The 16270-nt window shown below is 44.3% G+C and overlaps 1 protein-coding gene across 1 annotated transcript in view; it reads left to right on the forward strand.

Annotated features, from left to right (window-relative positions):
* LOC306925346 (glutamate receptor ionotropic, kainate 2) overlaps positions 1-16270 on the forward strand; it is a 174634-nt gene that overhangs the window by 143307 nt on the left and 15057 nt on the right. The window contains exon 15 of the mRNA XM_079504124.1: positions 10136-10361. Within this exon, the coding sequence (XP_079360250.1) occupies positions 10136-10361 (226 nt within the window). The remainder of the gene's footprint in view (positions 1-10135; positions 10362-16270) is intronic.

Consider the following 16270-nt stretch of genomic DNA (forward strand, 5'->3'; position numbering starts at 1 on the left):
TGCGTGCGTGCGTGCGCATATCTTTGCCATGACCATTTCTCTTCCATGGCGTTGACATCACACCCATCAAGCGCTCGTTGCTCTTTTTTCCCGCTGAGCAAAGCACTGTCACTCTCACCTGAAGCCCTCCTGTCCTTCACCTCTTTTCTTCTTTTTACAACCCTGGCACTGGCGTCATCGCTTTGAAATAGATCTCATGTGCAGATTTCCAGCGTACACGTTTTTGTAAAATTGTCAATACTGCAATGTGGAAATACGTACTTTTTACTTGAACGAATACGATTTTACTCGAGTGAAAGTAAACAAAAATATTGGTGTCAAAATATATTTAAAGTACCAAATGTAAAAGTACTCCTTATGCAGAAGTTGTCAAATAGCAGGTCTATAAGCTCACAACGGGTCACATTGCGACCCGTTGTGAGTTTGTAGATTGGCTATTTTCACACCACAGCAGATTTCAAGAATCAAATCAAATCTGGCAGCAGCCCTGCCTCCCCCCCTCCTTACCGCCTGTCTCCCCCCGGCCATTATTTGTTTTTTAGCTATAACGCAACCCTATACGCAACCCCAAGACCCTCTTCTTATGCTGCACCTGCACTTTATGTTTCCTCATTCCCTTTCATCGCAAATCTATGGCTTGCTATATTATTTGTGCAGTAAGATTAATGGACTCCTGAAGGATTCTGGTACTCAGCAGGGAGTCCTCCAGATGCAAGATGTTTTGTCCTATAGCGTTTCTTCAGACAGGCAGATCGATATAGATACTGTATACCTGCACACAGTAAAAACCCTATGTGTTGCTGTCAATTTAGCCATTTGCAGTGGTGGACAGTAGCTATATAAAGTACATTAACTTCAAATATAATTCCAAATATTGCACTACACCACTGTACATATAAATAGTATCTTGGCACCAAAATTCAGATCCATACTAGTAGCGTTTTTCCACATTCCACTACGATGACAATCAAGTCTCTTTCGTCGCACAATGAGCTTTATTTGCTACCAATATGTGAGGTGAATCACAGTGCAGGGATTGTTTTTTTCTCGTCTCCTTTCATAGGCACTTGTGTTTGGTGTCAGTGATGTATTGTAAACAGTATGTGTCAAATTTGGCGCGAACAAAAGGCTCCAAAAAAGAAAGTTGTTTGTCATGACAGAACTGTGTGCTATTTTCCCCTCCGCTATCTGGATTCCTTTGATTACGGCCCTTTGGAAAATATGCAAAACATTTTGGCAAGCAAGGCATCTTGACAGGCGTAACAAAGGAGAATGTGTTAGTGGGATGGGGAGGGGGCAGGGGGGGGGGGGGGCAGGGGGGTGCTTCATCTCTCACTGGCCCACCTGCTCACAGAATCACTCATCTCCCTATGGCCAGCCAAAGCCACGCACGCACGCACGCACGCACGCACGCACGCGCGTGTGTGCGAACACATGCGCACACACATACACATACACACATGCACTGTCTATATACACTACAGTATAGTGACTATCATTGTTTAGAGGGTACCACTACCACAGTTACAGAACGTTTTCACCCCCAAAACAATAACAATGCTAAGTGTTAAGTTGTTAAAGATTGAGTGCCGTGATTTTTTTTCCACCCTAAAACATGATCATCAGGTCTGATTGTTATATAAGGAGGTATAATCTTTTCAAAAAAGTGTACAGTATTTGTTAAAATGCTTTTATGTGGGCACGCCCACCAGTTCATTAAGTATGCCTGGTTTGCCTGGTGGGTGGCGATCCACCTGAACTGAAGCCGCACCCACAGCTGTAGTTGTATGATAAAGGGGGAGGGGTTAGGGGAGGGGCTGATAGTGTGATGTCACTATATTACTGTTTATTTCATTGGCCTGTTTGACTGTCAAGGGTTCAGCATCCAGGAAGAAACCCTAAATACGCCATTGCACATAAAAACGACTCCAGGGCGTCAAATGAATTACTAGTCACCTCATAGACACATTAAAAACTGGAAAAATACAAAAGATGTGGCACTCCCTCTTTAACCCATTAAGACCTGTGGCATTGGAAGGCATCTCTCTCTCTCTCTCTCTCTCTCTCTCTCTCTCTCTCTCTCTCACTGCGACGGCTCCATCCCCTACCGGCTCTCCTTACAATAACACTTTAAGATAAAACTTTTTTTTTTAATTCAAGCTACACGAACAGACGAGTGGAGTGGAAGTAAAAGTGCAGAAAATTGGAAATACTCTGCGTCATCAGTGCCCATACCCTGGGTGGGGTTGACAAAAGGGCCTTTCTGTGTGGACTGTGGAGTTTGCATGTTCTCACCTTACACGTGAGTGCAGCTAGAACTTTTCCATTGCATCTCATGAGAGGTGGGGTTCTTGTGCTGCCGGCCATGCTGGTTCTTATCAGTGTGACGTCGTCTGATAAGGCGCTTATAGTCCTGGTCTCTAAATTGCCTCACCCTGGTCAGCCGGGGCGCCTGATGCATAGAGTATATACAAGGATAGAGACTGATCTGGCGCGAAGCTCTGCCCCCCCCCCCCCCCCACTATTCATGTCAGTGGAAGTTGCTCAGTGGCGCTTTGAAGCACCCGGAAGGACCGTCTTCTTCCGCCTTTTTTCGATTTGGGCACCAAAATTTGCCCAAAATGCGGAAGTGCAAACGCGCTCAACGTTAAAGCCCAGCTGCACGGGGTTTCCTCGTCATACTTCCACGGGTCCGCCTGCAGTCCCTCCTCTTACCGCTAGGGCCCAGTGCTTCAACGTTGGAAAGCCTCACTGGCCCCTTGGCCTGATGGAGGGGAAAGGAACTGGTTGGAATAACATGTTCCTTCCACGCGCTACGTCCAACCGGGGAAACTCCCCCTGTCAGGTGAAAAGAAGTGGCTTTGGACTCGTCAAGCATAGAAGGAAGCATGAGTTCAGTCCGTTGCTTTCCCCAGGTTGGCAGAGGGAGTGCAGCGCCCAAGATTACAATAGATAATTGACACTAGGTGAAAAAATGGGTTGCAAAACATTTTACTTAAGTACAGTATTTAAGTAAACGTGCTTGCATGGTTACTTTCCACCATTGTTTCATTGTGTAAAAAGCTGATCCCATCCCTATTAGGTTATTGACGGTTAGAGGTGAGAGAGTGCATTCAGTGACCCGTCTTCTCCCAGCTCATCACAAGGCCTGCGATTAGCAGCCATGACAGAGGTGAAGACCCGCAGAATGGCATTAACCTCCCGTTCACCCGATTTAACCTGATCAATGTTTCCCACACCGGTATAATGACATGTTATGGGGGGGCCCTTGAAAATGTCCTCGCAACTCAATAATATTCCCATCCTGTGGCCCCTGAGAGAAGAAAAACGTGCATTAAATGCCTCACCTGGAAACTTCTCGGGCCAACAGGTTCTGCTGATTTCTGTTGCAATAACGTACATAGGCCTACTGTACTGTCGAGCAGTCGGGGGTGGGGAGGGATAGAGATGCATGGTGCCGTGTGCAAACTGTGCATGTACAGTATCAGCATACAATATGCTTTTCAGTCTGCCTGCAACAAACGTCTACCGTCTCTCTGCCAGAATCACCCTGTGGGTCTGTCACGACTCCAGCTGTCCTGACCAACACGTACTGTCTGTCTGGCAGATACTCTGGCAGCCTTTTCTTCCTCTTTATAAGATCCTTTGCTTTCCACAGCACCCACATATGAAGCTATAATTCCAAGTGTTTCATTTTACAGGGCCAGGGATGATTACGATTACCACACAGTTGTGTTTCGTGATCCCCAAGGTCCCGCAGTCCAATTTTGTTTTGATTTGTTGTTTTGTTGACTCTGCAGTGTTTGGCTGGGACATGGCAATATAGTTATTGTGAGTTGTTTCCTGATCCACACGACTTGCTGACCAAGGACCCTCCTTACGGGACTTGGAGGAGTCTGGGGGAATGGGGGGACACAATTAGCTTCTTATTTTCAGTTCTGAACTCTGAGATAGCTCTCAGCGTTGATCAATGAGGTCTGGAGGGGATTTATGTGGGTCTGACGTTGAACGGTGTGCTTGTGTGGGATTTTGATTTGTTGTACAGTAGACAGAATGCAAGTGCCGTGGAATATAAAGCCACATATGCCAGGGTCCTGTGTTTCAGATACTTATTTCATCTTCATTGCTTTAATATTGTACCGGCTCATTTCCATTTTCTTCTCAATCGTTATTCATTTGGATGCAGCAGAGTATGTTTCTTAACCAGAAGATTCAGTTCTTTTTTTTCCCCCTCCCCTTTTTATTTTTTTGGCCTCAGTTATGAGAATATATCTTGTACTTCTTGTATTTCAGAAAAAAGAACACATGGGAGGTGTTGAAATGTTCCCATAAAGCCCTCTTTACGATCATTTACTGTCTTTTACTGGGTGTGAAGCATCTGAAAGCCTGAATCAATTTGAACATTGACTATAGTGCAGTTAAGGGCCATGCAGGGCTGCATAATGGTTCACACTGAGGTCTGAAGACGTTGTGTTAAGGGCCAGTTAAGGGCCATGCAGGGCTGCATAATGGTTCACACTGAGGTCTGAAGACGTTGTGTTAAGGGCCAGTTAAGGGCCATGCAGCGCTGCATAATGGTTCACACTGAGGTCTGAAGACGTTGTGTTAAGGGCCAGTTAAGGGCCATGCAGGGCTGCATAATGGTTCACACTGAGGTCTGAAGACGTTGTGTTAAGGGCCAGTTAAGGGCCATGCAGCGCTGCATAATGGTTCACACTGAGGTCTGAAGACGTTGTGTTAAGGGCCAGTTAAGGGCCATGCAGGGCTGCATAATGGTTCACACTGAGGTCTGAAGACGTTGTGTTAAGGGCCAGTTAAGGGCCATGCAGCGCTGCATAATGGTTCAAACTGAGGTCTGAAGACGTTGTGTTAAGGGCCAGTTAAGGGCCATGCAGCGCTGCATAATGGTTCACACTGAGGTCTGAAGACGTTGTGTTTGCTGCATGCAGAATAGTTGTTGTCAGAAAAGATAATGAGACACCAGATCATCTCGTCCACAAACCCTAAAAATACCCGGTGAATAGGCCTACTGTACTTGCCACGCAGTATGCGAGTGTATTTCGTCGCAGTCTCTCTCTGTCTTGATCTGATCGGGGTTGACACACTGGTTTTACTCGGCTGCTTTCTTCTTTGTCGCCCCACATCGTTCACTCATGGTTAGAACCCGACCAATCGTCGTTTAGGCCTTTTGTGCTTGTGAATCTCTCGATAAGCCAGTGTAGCGTGGGCGTATAAGTCTTGTCTCTCTCTCTCTCTCTCTCTCTCTCTCTCTCTCTCAAAAGCAATTGTGCAGCTACAGTAGGCTATACAACACACAAGTAAAATCCTTTGGACAGATCTGGATACGGCAGTAGCTAAGATTGTATAGCACCACACTAATCTTGGGCCACTTCAGCATGATCAAAGGATTAGCCAGATCGCCTTCTTTAATCAGCCCCGGCTCCTAGTGGGAGACTGGGAATTGCACTGCCTCTGAAAGGAAGACGTGCTTCTGCAACAGAGAGATGAAAACTTTATCAGACAGGTGATAACAACAGAGAGACAGACAGACATGGAGAAGTTATTTTCCCCTCTCCCTTAAAATGAAGAAATAAAGCCTTTTTCTTTTCTTTTTTCTTTATTTATCTCCCACAGCAGCATATTTTCAAAAGGCTGCTGTTTTAAAATAAAAACAGCAATGCCAGCTGGAATGTTCTGACTCATTTTATCTAAACAGGAATGATGGGACATACCCAGCAGTGCTATACATTATGTCGGGCTTGTTTGGTGGTTTCAGTTTGACAGTCATTCATACTCGTGTGCAAAGAATCTGTCACGCGGGTTGTGTAATCAGCTTTGGAGCCCTGTGTGCAAACAGGGGCAGAGGGAAGCCCACCTCAGCTTTGTGTGGGGTGGGGGGATATGTGCAGCCATTCACAGCTGCTCTCGCCTTATCAGCAGTCCGTAGCTTGTATGCTCAATCGCCTGATTTGTCAAGGGTGACTCCGAAAGATTCTGATAGGCACTTCACAAATCGCCCAGTTGATCTAAAATATCGACCCGCCGCAGAAAGTCATTACGCACAATAATGGCGGGCAGGACCTTGAAGATGTGACTTAATTAGGTTTCAAATGGCTTCAAAAAATATACCTTCAAACCGGGTCGCTCCATGTATAATGCACCCTTGGGTTTTTTTCACAGAGATTACAAGCGTAGAAGGTGAAGCACCACTACTCACAAAAGCTTGGTCGTGTTGCTCAACAACACCCGACAAACTTAGAGGGCCAGTTGTCACAAAATCACTTCACAATCTTATTTTATTATTTATATTATATTACTTTCTGACTGCTGCAGTGTAGCATGAAACAGCATGTGTAATGGCAGTCATTTGGATAGTGATAGGATGGTTGCATTTTGCAGAAGTCATTTCTGCAGTACCGTACAGTATGCTAGTGTGGCCATTACAGCTCATATAGCCCTGGCTTCATCTCCGTTCACTTTACGAGAGATAACGACCGGGCGATTCAGAGAAGTCGTGCTGAGGCAACAAAGGCGAAGTTTTGCAGAACTAAATGACATGTATCCTAATGGCATTCAGAACGTAATCGAAGGTAAATGTTGCTGCAGGCACTGGTTGGACTGAGGCCGGAGTCGAAGACATCGGCGGTATTTAAATGAGTGATGTGTGTGTGTGTGTGTGTGTGTGTGTGTGTGTGTGTGTGTGTGTGTGTGTGTGTGTGTGTGTGTGTGTGTGTGTGTGTGTGTGTGTGTGTGTGTGTGTGTGTGTGTGTGTGTGTGCACTGCGTGTCTTTGTCTGGCCGCGTACGCTGCGGTTTGGTCTGGGTGCCGTGCAACGCATTTAAACAGATGCTAACCTTTCGTTCCTCTGCCGCAGCGCCCGTTTGAAAGGAAAACAAGATGAGACTGAACCTGTCTCCCACCCGGAGACATTGACATTGAATTAGTCACTGACCTTGTGTTGCTCAGAGCACTTTGGTTTGAGGTATTATATCCAAAATGAGGTTTTTATCTGAATATATTGGCTCACAGCACTGAAACAGACATAGTCCCACATACTCCGGTAAAATCACCACGGATTCTCCCATAGTGTTCTATGAGTCGTCCCATTATTCACTGTCTATGGGGCAGCTCAAGGATTAGATTATTCACTGTCTATGGGGCAGCTCAAGGATTCCTTTCTAGACATCATCACAGTCCTCAGGGGCGAACTGGGACAACAATTCAGCATGGGAGTCTCTCATCCAGCCAGGCCACCTTGCCAGTAGCCATGGATGTAATCTACAGTACCATAGATGAGCAACAGAGATCAATACCAGTGTGTGCTCTTTCATATGCTATGTAATTCTATGGTTTGAATTACACATTCTTAAAGGTATATTCAGTGATTTCACTTAATTCAAATATCACTTATTTTTTCGTATTTTTTGGATAATCCTCCCTACTTTAAAGTGTGCTGACCATATAAGGAGTTCCTCCTTGTCCCCAGTTAACCCCTGGGGTCAAAAAAACCCTAGTTTCGGTTTGGGCTTTGGGTGGCAAAGCCTTCATCCAATCAGGATGAGAGGGGCCTTCCTCCAATCATGATCGAGTGGGGCGGGCCTTGGTACACGTGCTGTTGGTCTGTTGTACTTCCCCCACTGTAGAGCGTGTGCATGTGCACATCTTGTTACCGGGTGGACCGGGTTTTTTTCCCAAATCACCCAAATCACTGAATGCTCCTTTAATAAAAATGCATCCACATAGGCCCAACAACAGACAACTTTCCTATGTGTGTAACAGCAGCACACAGATGACATGTACGACAATTAGACTTCTATTTACAGTACGTAATCCCCTCCCCATCTGCACTATTTGTATCTTTCTCTTAAAATGTTACTTTCAGTTTTTGAGTGGTGCAACCACTCCAAGGAACAGCAATGTCCGTGTTAACCTATGTGACTATGTGACTATGTGTGTGACTATGAGTACCAGTAGGGGCAAAAGTGGTGCTGTTGTGCCAGAAACAGAGAGAAAGAGATAGTGCTGCACTGTTGCCTGCTAATGAGAGACAGAGAAAGAGAGGGGGGGGGGGGGGGGATTGCACCACTCAGTTCACACGGGTGTGATTTTTGTTATGGCGTAGAAGGTGAGCTGTCTAGATGTGGTATATGTGAGTCTGTGAAACCACTGGAACTATCATTGTTAACTTTCTTGCGCAATGACCTTTTTACTTTGTACTTTGCACATTTTATTTTGTTAAATACAATTAAATGGCAATGAAATAAATGGCGCTACAGTCAGTGTCTGTCTGTCTATCCACAAGACTATCTGTAATCATGCACCATAACACCGTAGCAAGGTCAGTGGAAGGACAGGGTTTTAGCCAATCACATCGCAAGACGAGTGCACCGCTGACATGTTTGACCAATTGGCTCGCCCGACGCAAGCACTGAAGCAAAACAAACCCACCCATCCATTCATTACCTGTCAGCTGCTGACAGCAGCCTGTCAATGGATGCTGGGATACCAGGTCCGGTTATACAGTAATACCCCTGGATTCAGCCAGAGGTGATCATGGCCACTCTATGCTAGTCATTTCATCAGACGTACCTCCGTGGTTTCAATGCCTGTCATAAACAAGTACAATCCTACAGATTATTTACCACTGCTAATAGAGGGTATGCGCGTGACATCATCGTACCTGGAAGTTATGCGGGAACGCCCACTGAGTGGCAAAAAACGACTTTCTGGCCTTGCCAGCCCATTCATCCAAACAGAAAAGTCCTGTCTGATTGCATTACACAATGTTAAACTCACCAACATTGCAGCTGTACGAAAAGCTTGAATTATCCTCTATCTGCAAAGTTTTTGTTTCATAAAAATCCACCATAGAAACGTTATGAGCTACTTTCTGTCAAGAAATGCCCTGCATTTGATTATTTTTCTAAGTGTCAGAGTTTGGAAGTGCTTGTTTTCAATAACACAAAATGTTGCTGCCTCCTGCATTATGTGACATTTAGAAACAGGTGGTACGCAGGACGGTTGAGTGATTTCCAACGAGCGCTTCCAAACTCCAACACTCCATGCTGCTCAATGTTTTGCCACTCAGGGGGGCGTGTCCTGATGGGAAAATCATGCCTGTGCATACTCTCTATTTGCTGTTTACAATTTTTACACTGTGCAATGGCAGTGGCAGACTGAACTTACTTTCAAACTCCAACATGATGCTCCATTGCCTTGCAATCACAATCAGTCCTTCAATCAGTCACCAGAAAGGCCAGGTCACCAGGAATCATTCTGAATGGCCCGAGGGCCTGACAGTCTGAGATGTCAGAAATCAAAACTGACTGAGAAAGGAGAGAGGCCGCACAGCTCGTAGTCACGATGCCAACATATTTTTATTTTTCCAACGTTTCGGCAACAAGTTGCCTTCTTCAGGGAATCCTGAAAATCAAAGACCTGTACAATATAACAGAAATAAACTGTGATACTGTTTTAGCATGGATGTTCCCTTGAATGAAACTTAAATCTCAAGATTCGACGCAATATGTCACTAAGATGTTTGCATGAACAGGAATGAAAGACAGCTGGTCCGTTCCATTTGTACATTGTACATTGTAAGTGCTCATTGTGGCTGACACCGCCGTCCAGTGTTACTTTTGTCGACTAAAACTATGACGAAAAATGTTTGTTGACTACCTTTTTTCACTGACAAAAATAAAAACTTAGCTATGATGACTAAAACTATGACTAAATATACTGACAATTTCAACAACAAATAAAAACTACACTAAAATGGTATAGGGAGGGACTGGTAGAGAAGAGATCCAGTAGCACTAAGACAAGTCATTTTATGCTTGGTTGTGTGCATGTGTCACTCTCCAAAAACAGCCAATCTACAAGCTCAGAGCGTGTCACAGCGCGACATGTTGTGAGATTGTAGATTCTACGACATCACGGCCTTCCGAAATACATTTTAGTCTTAGACTAAATTAACTGTAGGTTTAGAATCTTATGGTATTTTGTCAAAACTAGACTACCGGTAATACTAAAACATTTCAGATGACTAAAATATGACTAAATGAAACTAAATGGAACTTTTTTAATACATCTGCTGTCAAAATCAACCCTGCTGCCATCCTGTGTCTCCTGCTAGAAAACCAAGATCTCCACGTACGATAAGATGTGGGAGTTTATGAGCAGCCGGAGGCACTCTGTGATGGTCAAGAACATTGACGACGGCATCCACCGGGTACTCACCTCCGACTACGCCTTCCTGATGGAGTCCACCACCATCGAGTTTGCCGCGCAGCGCAACTGCAACCTCACCCAGATCGGAGGCCTCATCGACTCCAAGGCCTACGGCGTGGGCACTCCCATGGGTAATTATGAACACAGTCGCACTGTGGCAATGCACGCCCACAGTATAAATTGTTATGAGGCTCTCACCGTGCGTGTGCAATACAGTACAAATGAAATGAATGTAGCAGTAAAACATGGTTAATGGTGTTTCACTTTGACACATTTAATGCATACGTAAAGCGATGTTGAACATTGAAGTCATGATATAAGTCAAAACATCGCCCGTCAGCTCTGAGAGCGAGAAACTGGAAGTGGCTATTCTATTCACTGTCGTTACGGTATCTCTGCTGTCGGAAGAAACTACCTAACTAAATATATATGTTTTTTCAGGAACTGAAAACCATTTTTATTTATTATTATTATTATTTTTAACTGCAATACTGCCTCATCAAAGTTGGTGACTTAAAGATGGAGTGTCGTGACTTTTGTATTTTTCCCAGTTTTCCATGTGTTTATGAGGTGACAGTACTTCATTAGACCCCTTGGTGTGGTTGTTATGTGCAATGATGTATTCCCTTTTTATTTAGGGTTTCTTCCTGGAGGCTGAAACCTTGACAGTCAAACGTGTCAATGAAAAAAAACAGTGATATGGTGACATTACAATACCACCCCCTTCCAATTTACAATTTAGGCATTTAGCAGATGCTCTTACTCCAGAGCGACTTACAATAAGCAAGAACAAAAAGCATGGCAATACATCACATACATAAAAGTAGTTATCATGAAACATGCGTAAGCTAACCCCTCCCCCTTTATCATACAACAACTTATGTGGGTGTAGCTTCAGTTCAGGTGACTCACCACCCATCACCACCCACCAGGCAAACCAGGCATACTTAATGAACTGGTGGGCACATAAGAATGTAATTTTAACAAATACTTTACACTTTTTGGAAAATATTCTTCCACCTCATGTCATAATAATAATACTTGATGGTCATCTTTTAGCGTGGAAAAAAAATCATGGCACTCCAGCTTTAATATATTGTCAATTGTCGAGTCATGCTATGTTTTTTTGTCATTACACTTACTGTGATCACTTTCTTTGGAGCTACAGAACTCATCATGGATAATATAGCATGAATGCAGCCTTTTCACTTTCTGAGAAATAAACTGAGACTGCTTTATTTTATATGTTGGCCGAATCCATCTTGCTCGGTGAATGGAATCGCTGTATAATACATCAAGTTCTCACTCACAGAGCACAGTAGCAACCGATGAAGATGATTGACAGTGTTTGGACTCATACAGTACCATGCCCAGGTAACTGTGCAACCCATGGTTTAACCAAAGTTCAACATTGGTGGAGTCTATATTTGAGAACAGGTTTTTGCTGTTTTATGAAATGCCTGCCTATGCTCCTGCTGTTGACATGCAGCAGTCCGCCCTCACTGTCTTCAGTCACTGAAGCCTTCAGGTTTCATGTGGAGGAAGGAATATGTGCAGGAGACGAGGAGACCCTGGGGCCAGCCAGTCAGGAGACGAATGGAGAGCTATGTGACATCAATAAAGCATTGCGTAGGGAGGGCGGCACACTTTGCGCGTTGTGCGCGGAGGTGCGAGATTTGATTATGGCGCTCAGCGGCAGATTGTCTTAATCCTGTTACACATGCAGCCCCGAGCGGACCTGCCCACAAATGAAAAGGAAAAACGCAAGTTAACTACCTGAGTTACGCCAGGGCTCCACCGGACGCGTTGCGTTGCGTCTGCGTCGCGTCAAAAAACGCACCGGTTCAATTTTAATGCACGCGTCGCGTCTCCGTCAACGCGGGCAGTGGAGCCACCCTTCATTGATTATAAAGGGAACATTCCCTGACGGTGACGGAGACGCGACGCTGACGCGCCCGGTGGAGCCCGGTCATTCGACGGGAGAAAATCACTTTGAGTCACAACAGGCGAATGGCAGTGAGTACAATGACCTTGCGCGAATGCTGCTCTTATCTAGTATCTAATTCATTGTCGTTGTAATGTTTATGCAATTCAACAAAACGCGGCTTTCTAACAACACGCTTGCCAATGCCAGTGTAACAAACAGTACTTGAAAGCACCATTGTGGCTCGAAAGAAGTGGCTTTGCACCATGGAGCAAGCCTTCACATTAAAATCCTTCTGTGCAATCCGTTATTTATTTGAATGAATAAAATGTTATTTTATCCAATCTGTATGGTAGAGTGAGAGTGTGCTAATACAATATACAACAATTAGCACATGTGCATTGTTTGTACATTTTCCCCCTACACTTCCATTGAGAGATGTTAGGCCCCGATGTTGGGTAGGACACCTACCATTTGACAAGTAGTATTGCCCAAAGCTCGTAAGCTCCGCTGGCCAAGCTCCAAATCCCCGGTAGAACGTCAAACTTACGGATTGCAGTTTTCAATGTATCCATTTGTAACTCAGAGAGAGTACAAATGTTACCACATGTATTAACAGTGAGGATTTAACGTAGTTCTACATTCTAGTTCTACATTCTAGTATGATAGTATGAGGAGCATCATGCATGCCCAATAAAGTCTGAGCTGTAATTTAACTACAAATGGACCAGTAAGGCTCACAGTCAGAGATTGTAATGTGTGAAATAGAAGCGGCTGCATCTTTATATACTGCACCATGGTGTGTGCAGATTGTCTGAGATTGGCCTGCACGGGTCATTTGCAGAGCTTGTGAACATATTCCCCGCTGGTCAGTGAAAGAAGGCCATTTGAGTGACTGCTGTGCTGTGTATGGAAACTATTGCAGAGAGGCAGTGTTTACTCTGAATGATTGTATTCCCTGAGTGATTTGCTCCTTATGAATGTTTGCTGTGTGTGCGTGCGACGTGCCTGCGCGTGTACAGATGCACATGTTGGCAACTGTGTATAGTTGTAGTGCAGGTGGAGGTGTAGCCTCCTGCTACAAATCTGTTGTTTGTAGTAGTGCATTTCGAGAGTGGTCGTGTGGCAGCGCCTTTGTTTTATATTCATATAAAATTCATATTCATGGACGTATACTGTGATTGCCAGAGAGAAAGATTGAGAGGGCGAGAGTGAACTGAGCGGCAAGCTGAGGAAAAGAAAGGAGAGCGGGCGCTGGTGTCAGCCAGGTTGTGCACTGTACACACCGCCCATGCTGAAAGAGAGGGTGTTTAGCATCATTACTCCCTCATGGGCTATTCACATGCAGCCAGAACAAGGCATTTAAATTGCTAATCCTACCCTTTTAGTAGCCTTTACCATATGCAGCCTGTATTCCCTTATAGCGGCTCCATTTAGCATATATCTCATTGACTTTAATCCATTTTGGGCGGGAACCCCTGTTGGTGTTAGCATTATGCTATGCTTTAGCTATTGAAAAATAGCAGATCTACAAGCTCATAGCGCGCCACCGAGTGGCGCGCTACGAGCTTGTAGGTCTGCTATTTTTGAAAAACCGAAGAACGACTGACATAGAAACATCTTTTTCAGAAAACTGTCAGGATGTAGAAGACATTTTTAGAATCTGATCTCAGGTCAGAATGGGTTAACAGAGAGGACTTGTCAGGCCGTATTAGTACCTAGAGCCTTGATGGCGCGACGGCGCTCAGCGCCTTTGGCAGTCCTCTGGACTCCGTAATGGACATACTTAGCTCACCTCCGAGCTGTTGGCCGTAGCTCACACTAATGGAATGTTTACTGCAATGGCATCCGTTCATTGGCAACGTCTGTTGGTTCCCAGTCAGTACAGCAAGCTCTGTGAAGGAGTATTGTAGGGCAACAATATATTTTAGTGCTAAAAGGTGTAGCTCCTTTCACTGTAAATACTATAGCGGGAGATAAATTGTTTGTATTTGCAAACATTGCTTGAGTTATTATAGTTTTGAAATTAGTTTATAATTCGTTTTTCTGCTTGGTGTTTGATTTCAGTTTAGCTTTAGTTAGTTTAACAAGTGCATAAGTAGTTTTAGGATTAGTTTTAGTTTTTCAGGTATTATGAGAAAACCCTTCATATTCATAGACGCTGAATAAGGTATGATGATCAAATATGAACATCAAATATGATATAATTTCACATCGAATTGCATATATAACAGCAACACAACAATTACGGTTCGGTTAGATGTCGGTTTCGGCTTTTCTGGTACTTTTGTTTTTAAGTGAGCCTCTTCTTTCACTAGCAAGTATAGGATTGTTTCCTCCTCACCTTCCTAGGCTTGAAGAGTTCACCAGACATTTAGTAAAGTATAGGATTGTTTCCTCTTCACCTTCCTAGGCTTGAAGAGTTCACCAGACATTTAGTAAAGTATAGGATTGTTTCCTCCTCACCTTCCTAGGCTTGAAGAGTTCACCAAACATTTAGTAAAGTATAGGATTGTTTCCTCCTCACCTTCCTAGGCTTGAAGAGTTCACCAGACATTTAGTAAAGTATAGGATTGTTTCCTCCTCACCTTCCTAGGCTTGAAGAGTTCACCAGACATTTAGTAAAGTATAGGATTGTTTCCTCCTCACCTTCCTAGGCTTGAAGAGTTCACCAAACATTTAGTAAAGTATAGGATTGTTTCCTCCTCACCTTCCTAGGCTTGAAGAGTTCACCAAACATTTAGTAAAGTATAGGATTGTTTCCTCCTCACCTTCCTAGGCTTGAAGAGTTCACCAAACATTTCTGTGTTGACAAGAAGGTGGTGGAGATGTATTGACACGTTAAAGTCATCATTGATAACTTACTTAATGACATCACTTAAATCTAATTGAATTCTCACGCTGAGGCAGCAAATAATTGTGCGACTGTGGCTCAAGAGGTAGAGCAGGTCGTCCAATGATCCATGGGTCGGCGGTTCGAATCCCGGCTCCTCCTGTCTACATGTCAAAGTGTCCTTGGGCAAGACACTGAACCCCAAATTGCTCCCGATGTGCTGGTTGGTACCTTGCATGGCTTCCGCCGCAATCGGTGTATGAATGTGTGTGTGAATGGGTGAATGTAATGCACAATCTATGTAAAGCGCCTTGGATAAAGGCGCTATATAAATGCACCATTTACCATTTAAAATTAAGCAATGAATACATTTTATGCACAAGAAAATTAACACAATACCTGGTTCTTCCATGGTTACTACTTTGTGTTGAAGCTGTTGAAGTTTATGTCACGACGGGCCTCATCAACATGAGGGAGGGCCTTGAACCGTGGCGGGCCAATAGTTATGCATTCTCTGGAGGAAATCATTACAAGCGGAGTTTGACAGATACTCCCCTCCTCCATGTTTTCTTTTCTGGCAGCCTTGCTTTTCACGAGCCATTTCAAATGGGCTAGCATGTTTGATGTGTATGCCAGCAGCATACCTGATCGTGACTGAACAATGGCGGCATGTTGCTTTCGTCTTATCCACTTGTCTTTCTCTGTTGTTGTATTTCGCAGAGAAAGCAGTGTTGTGTGTGTGTGGGGGAGGGGGGGGGGGGGGGATTCTTCTCGGCTGACAACATGATGGCCGGGCTTGTAGAATTATGTGTGTACTGCATGCCGCACTGTGTATGCCGCACTACCGTGTCGGAACTCAGATTCTTTCAGAGTTTCTCATGCAAATTACTTTACCCCCCCCCCCCCCCCCAACTCATTCTGTACAGTTGTACCAAACTGAACATGCTGTACCAAAATGGTTTAGATTGAATATTTATGTACACTGTTACACCTCTAGTTTTAGGTGTTTTTTTCCCCCCTTGGTTTTTATTTTAGTTTTAGTTAATTTATTTTAAATATGTGTTAGTCTCTGTTTCCTGAAGGCTATGGATGCTAATGGTGTCATCCTTCTCTTTGTGGTTAATAAATGGTGCATTTATATAGCGCCTTTATCCAAGGCACTTTACATAGATTCACATTTACACACACATTCAATCATACACTGATGGCGGCGGAAACCATGCAAGGTACCAACCAGCACATCAGGAGCAATTAGGGGTTCAGTGTCTTGCTCAAGGACACTT

This window comes from Electrona antarctica (assembly GCF_951216825.1).
Source record: "Electrona antarctica genome assembly, chromosome: 6".
Classification (NCBI taxonomy): domain Eukaryota; kingdom Metazoa; phylum Chordata; class Actinopteri; order Myctophiformes; family Myctophidae; genus Electrona; species Electrona antarctica.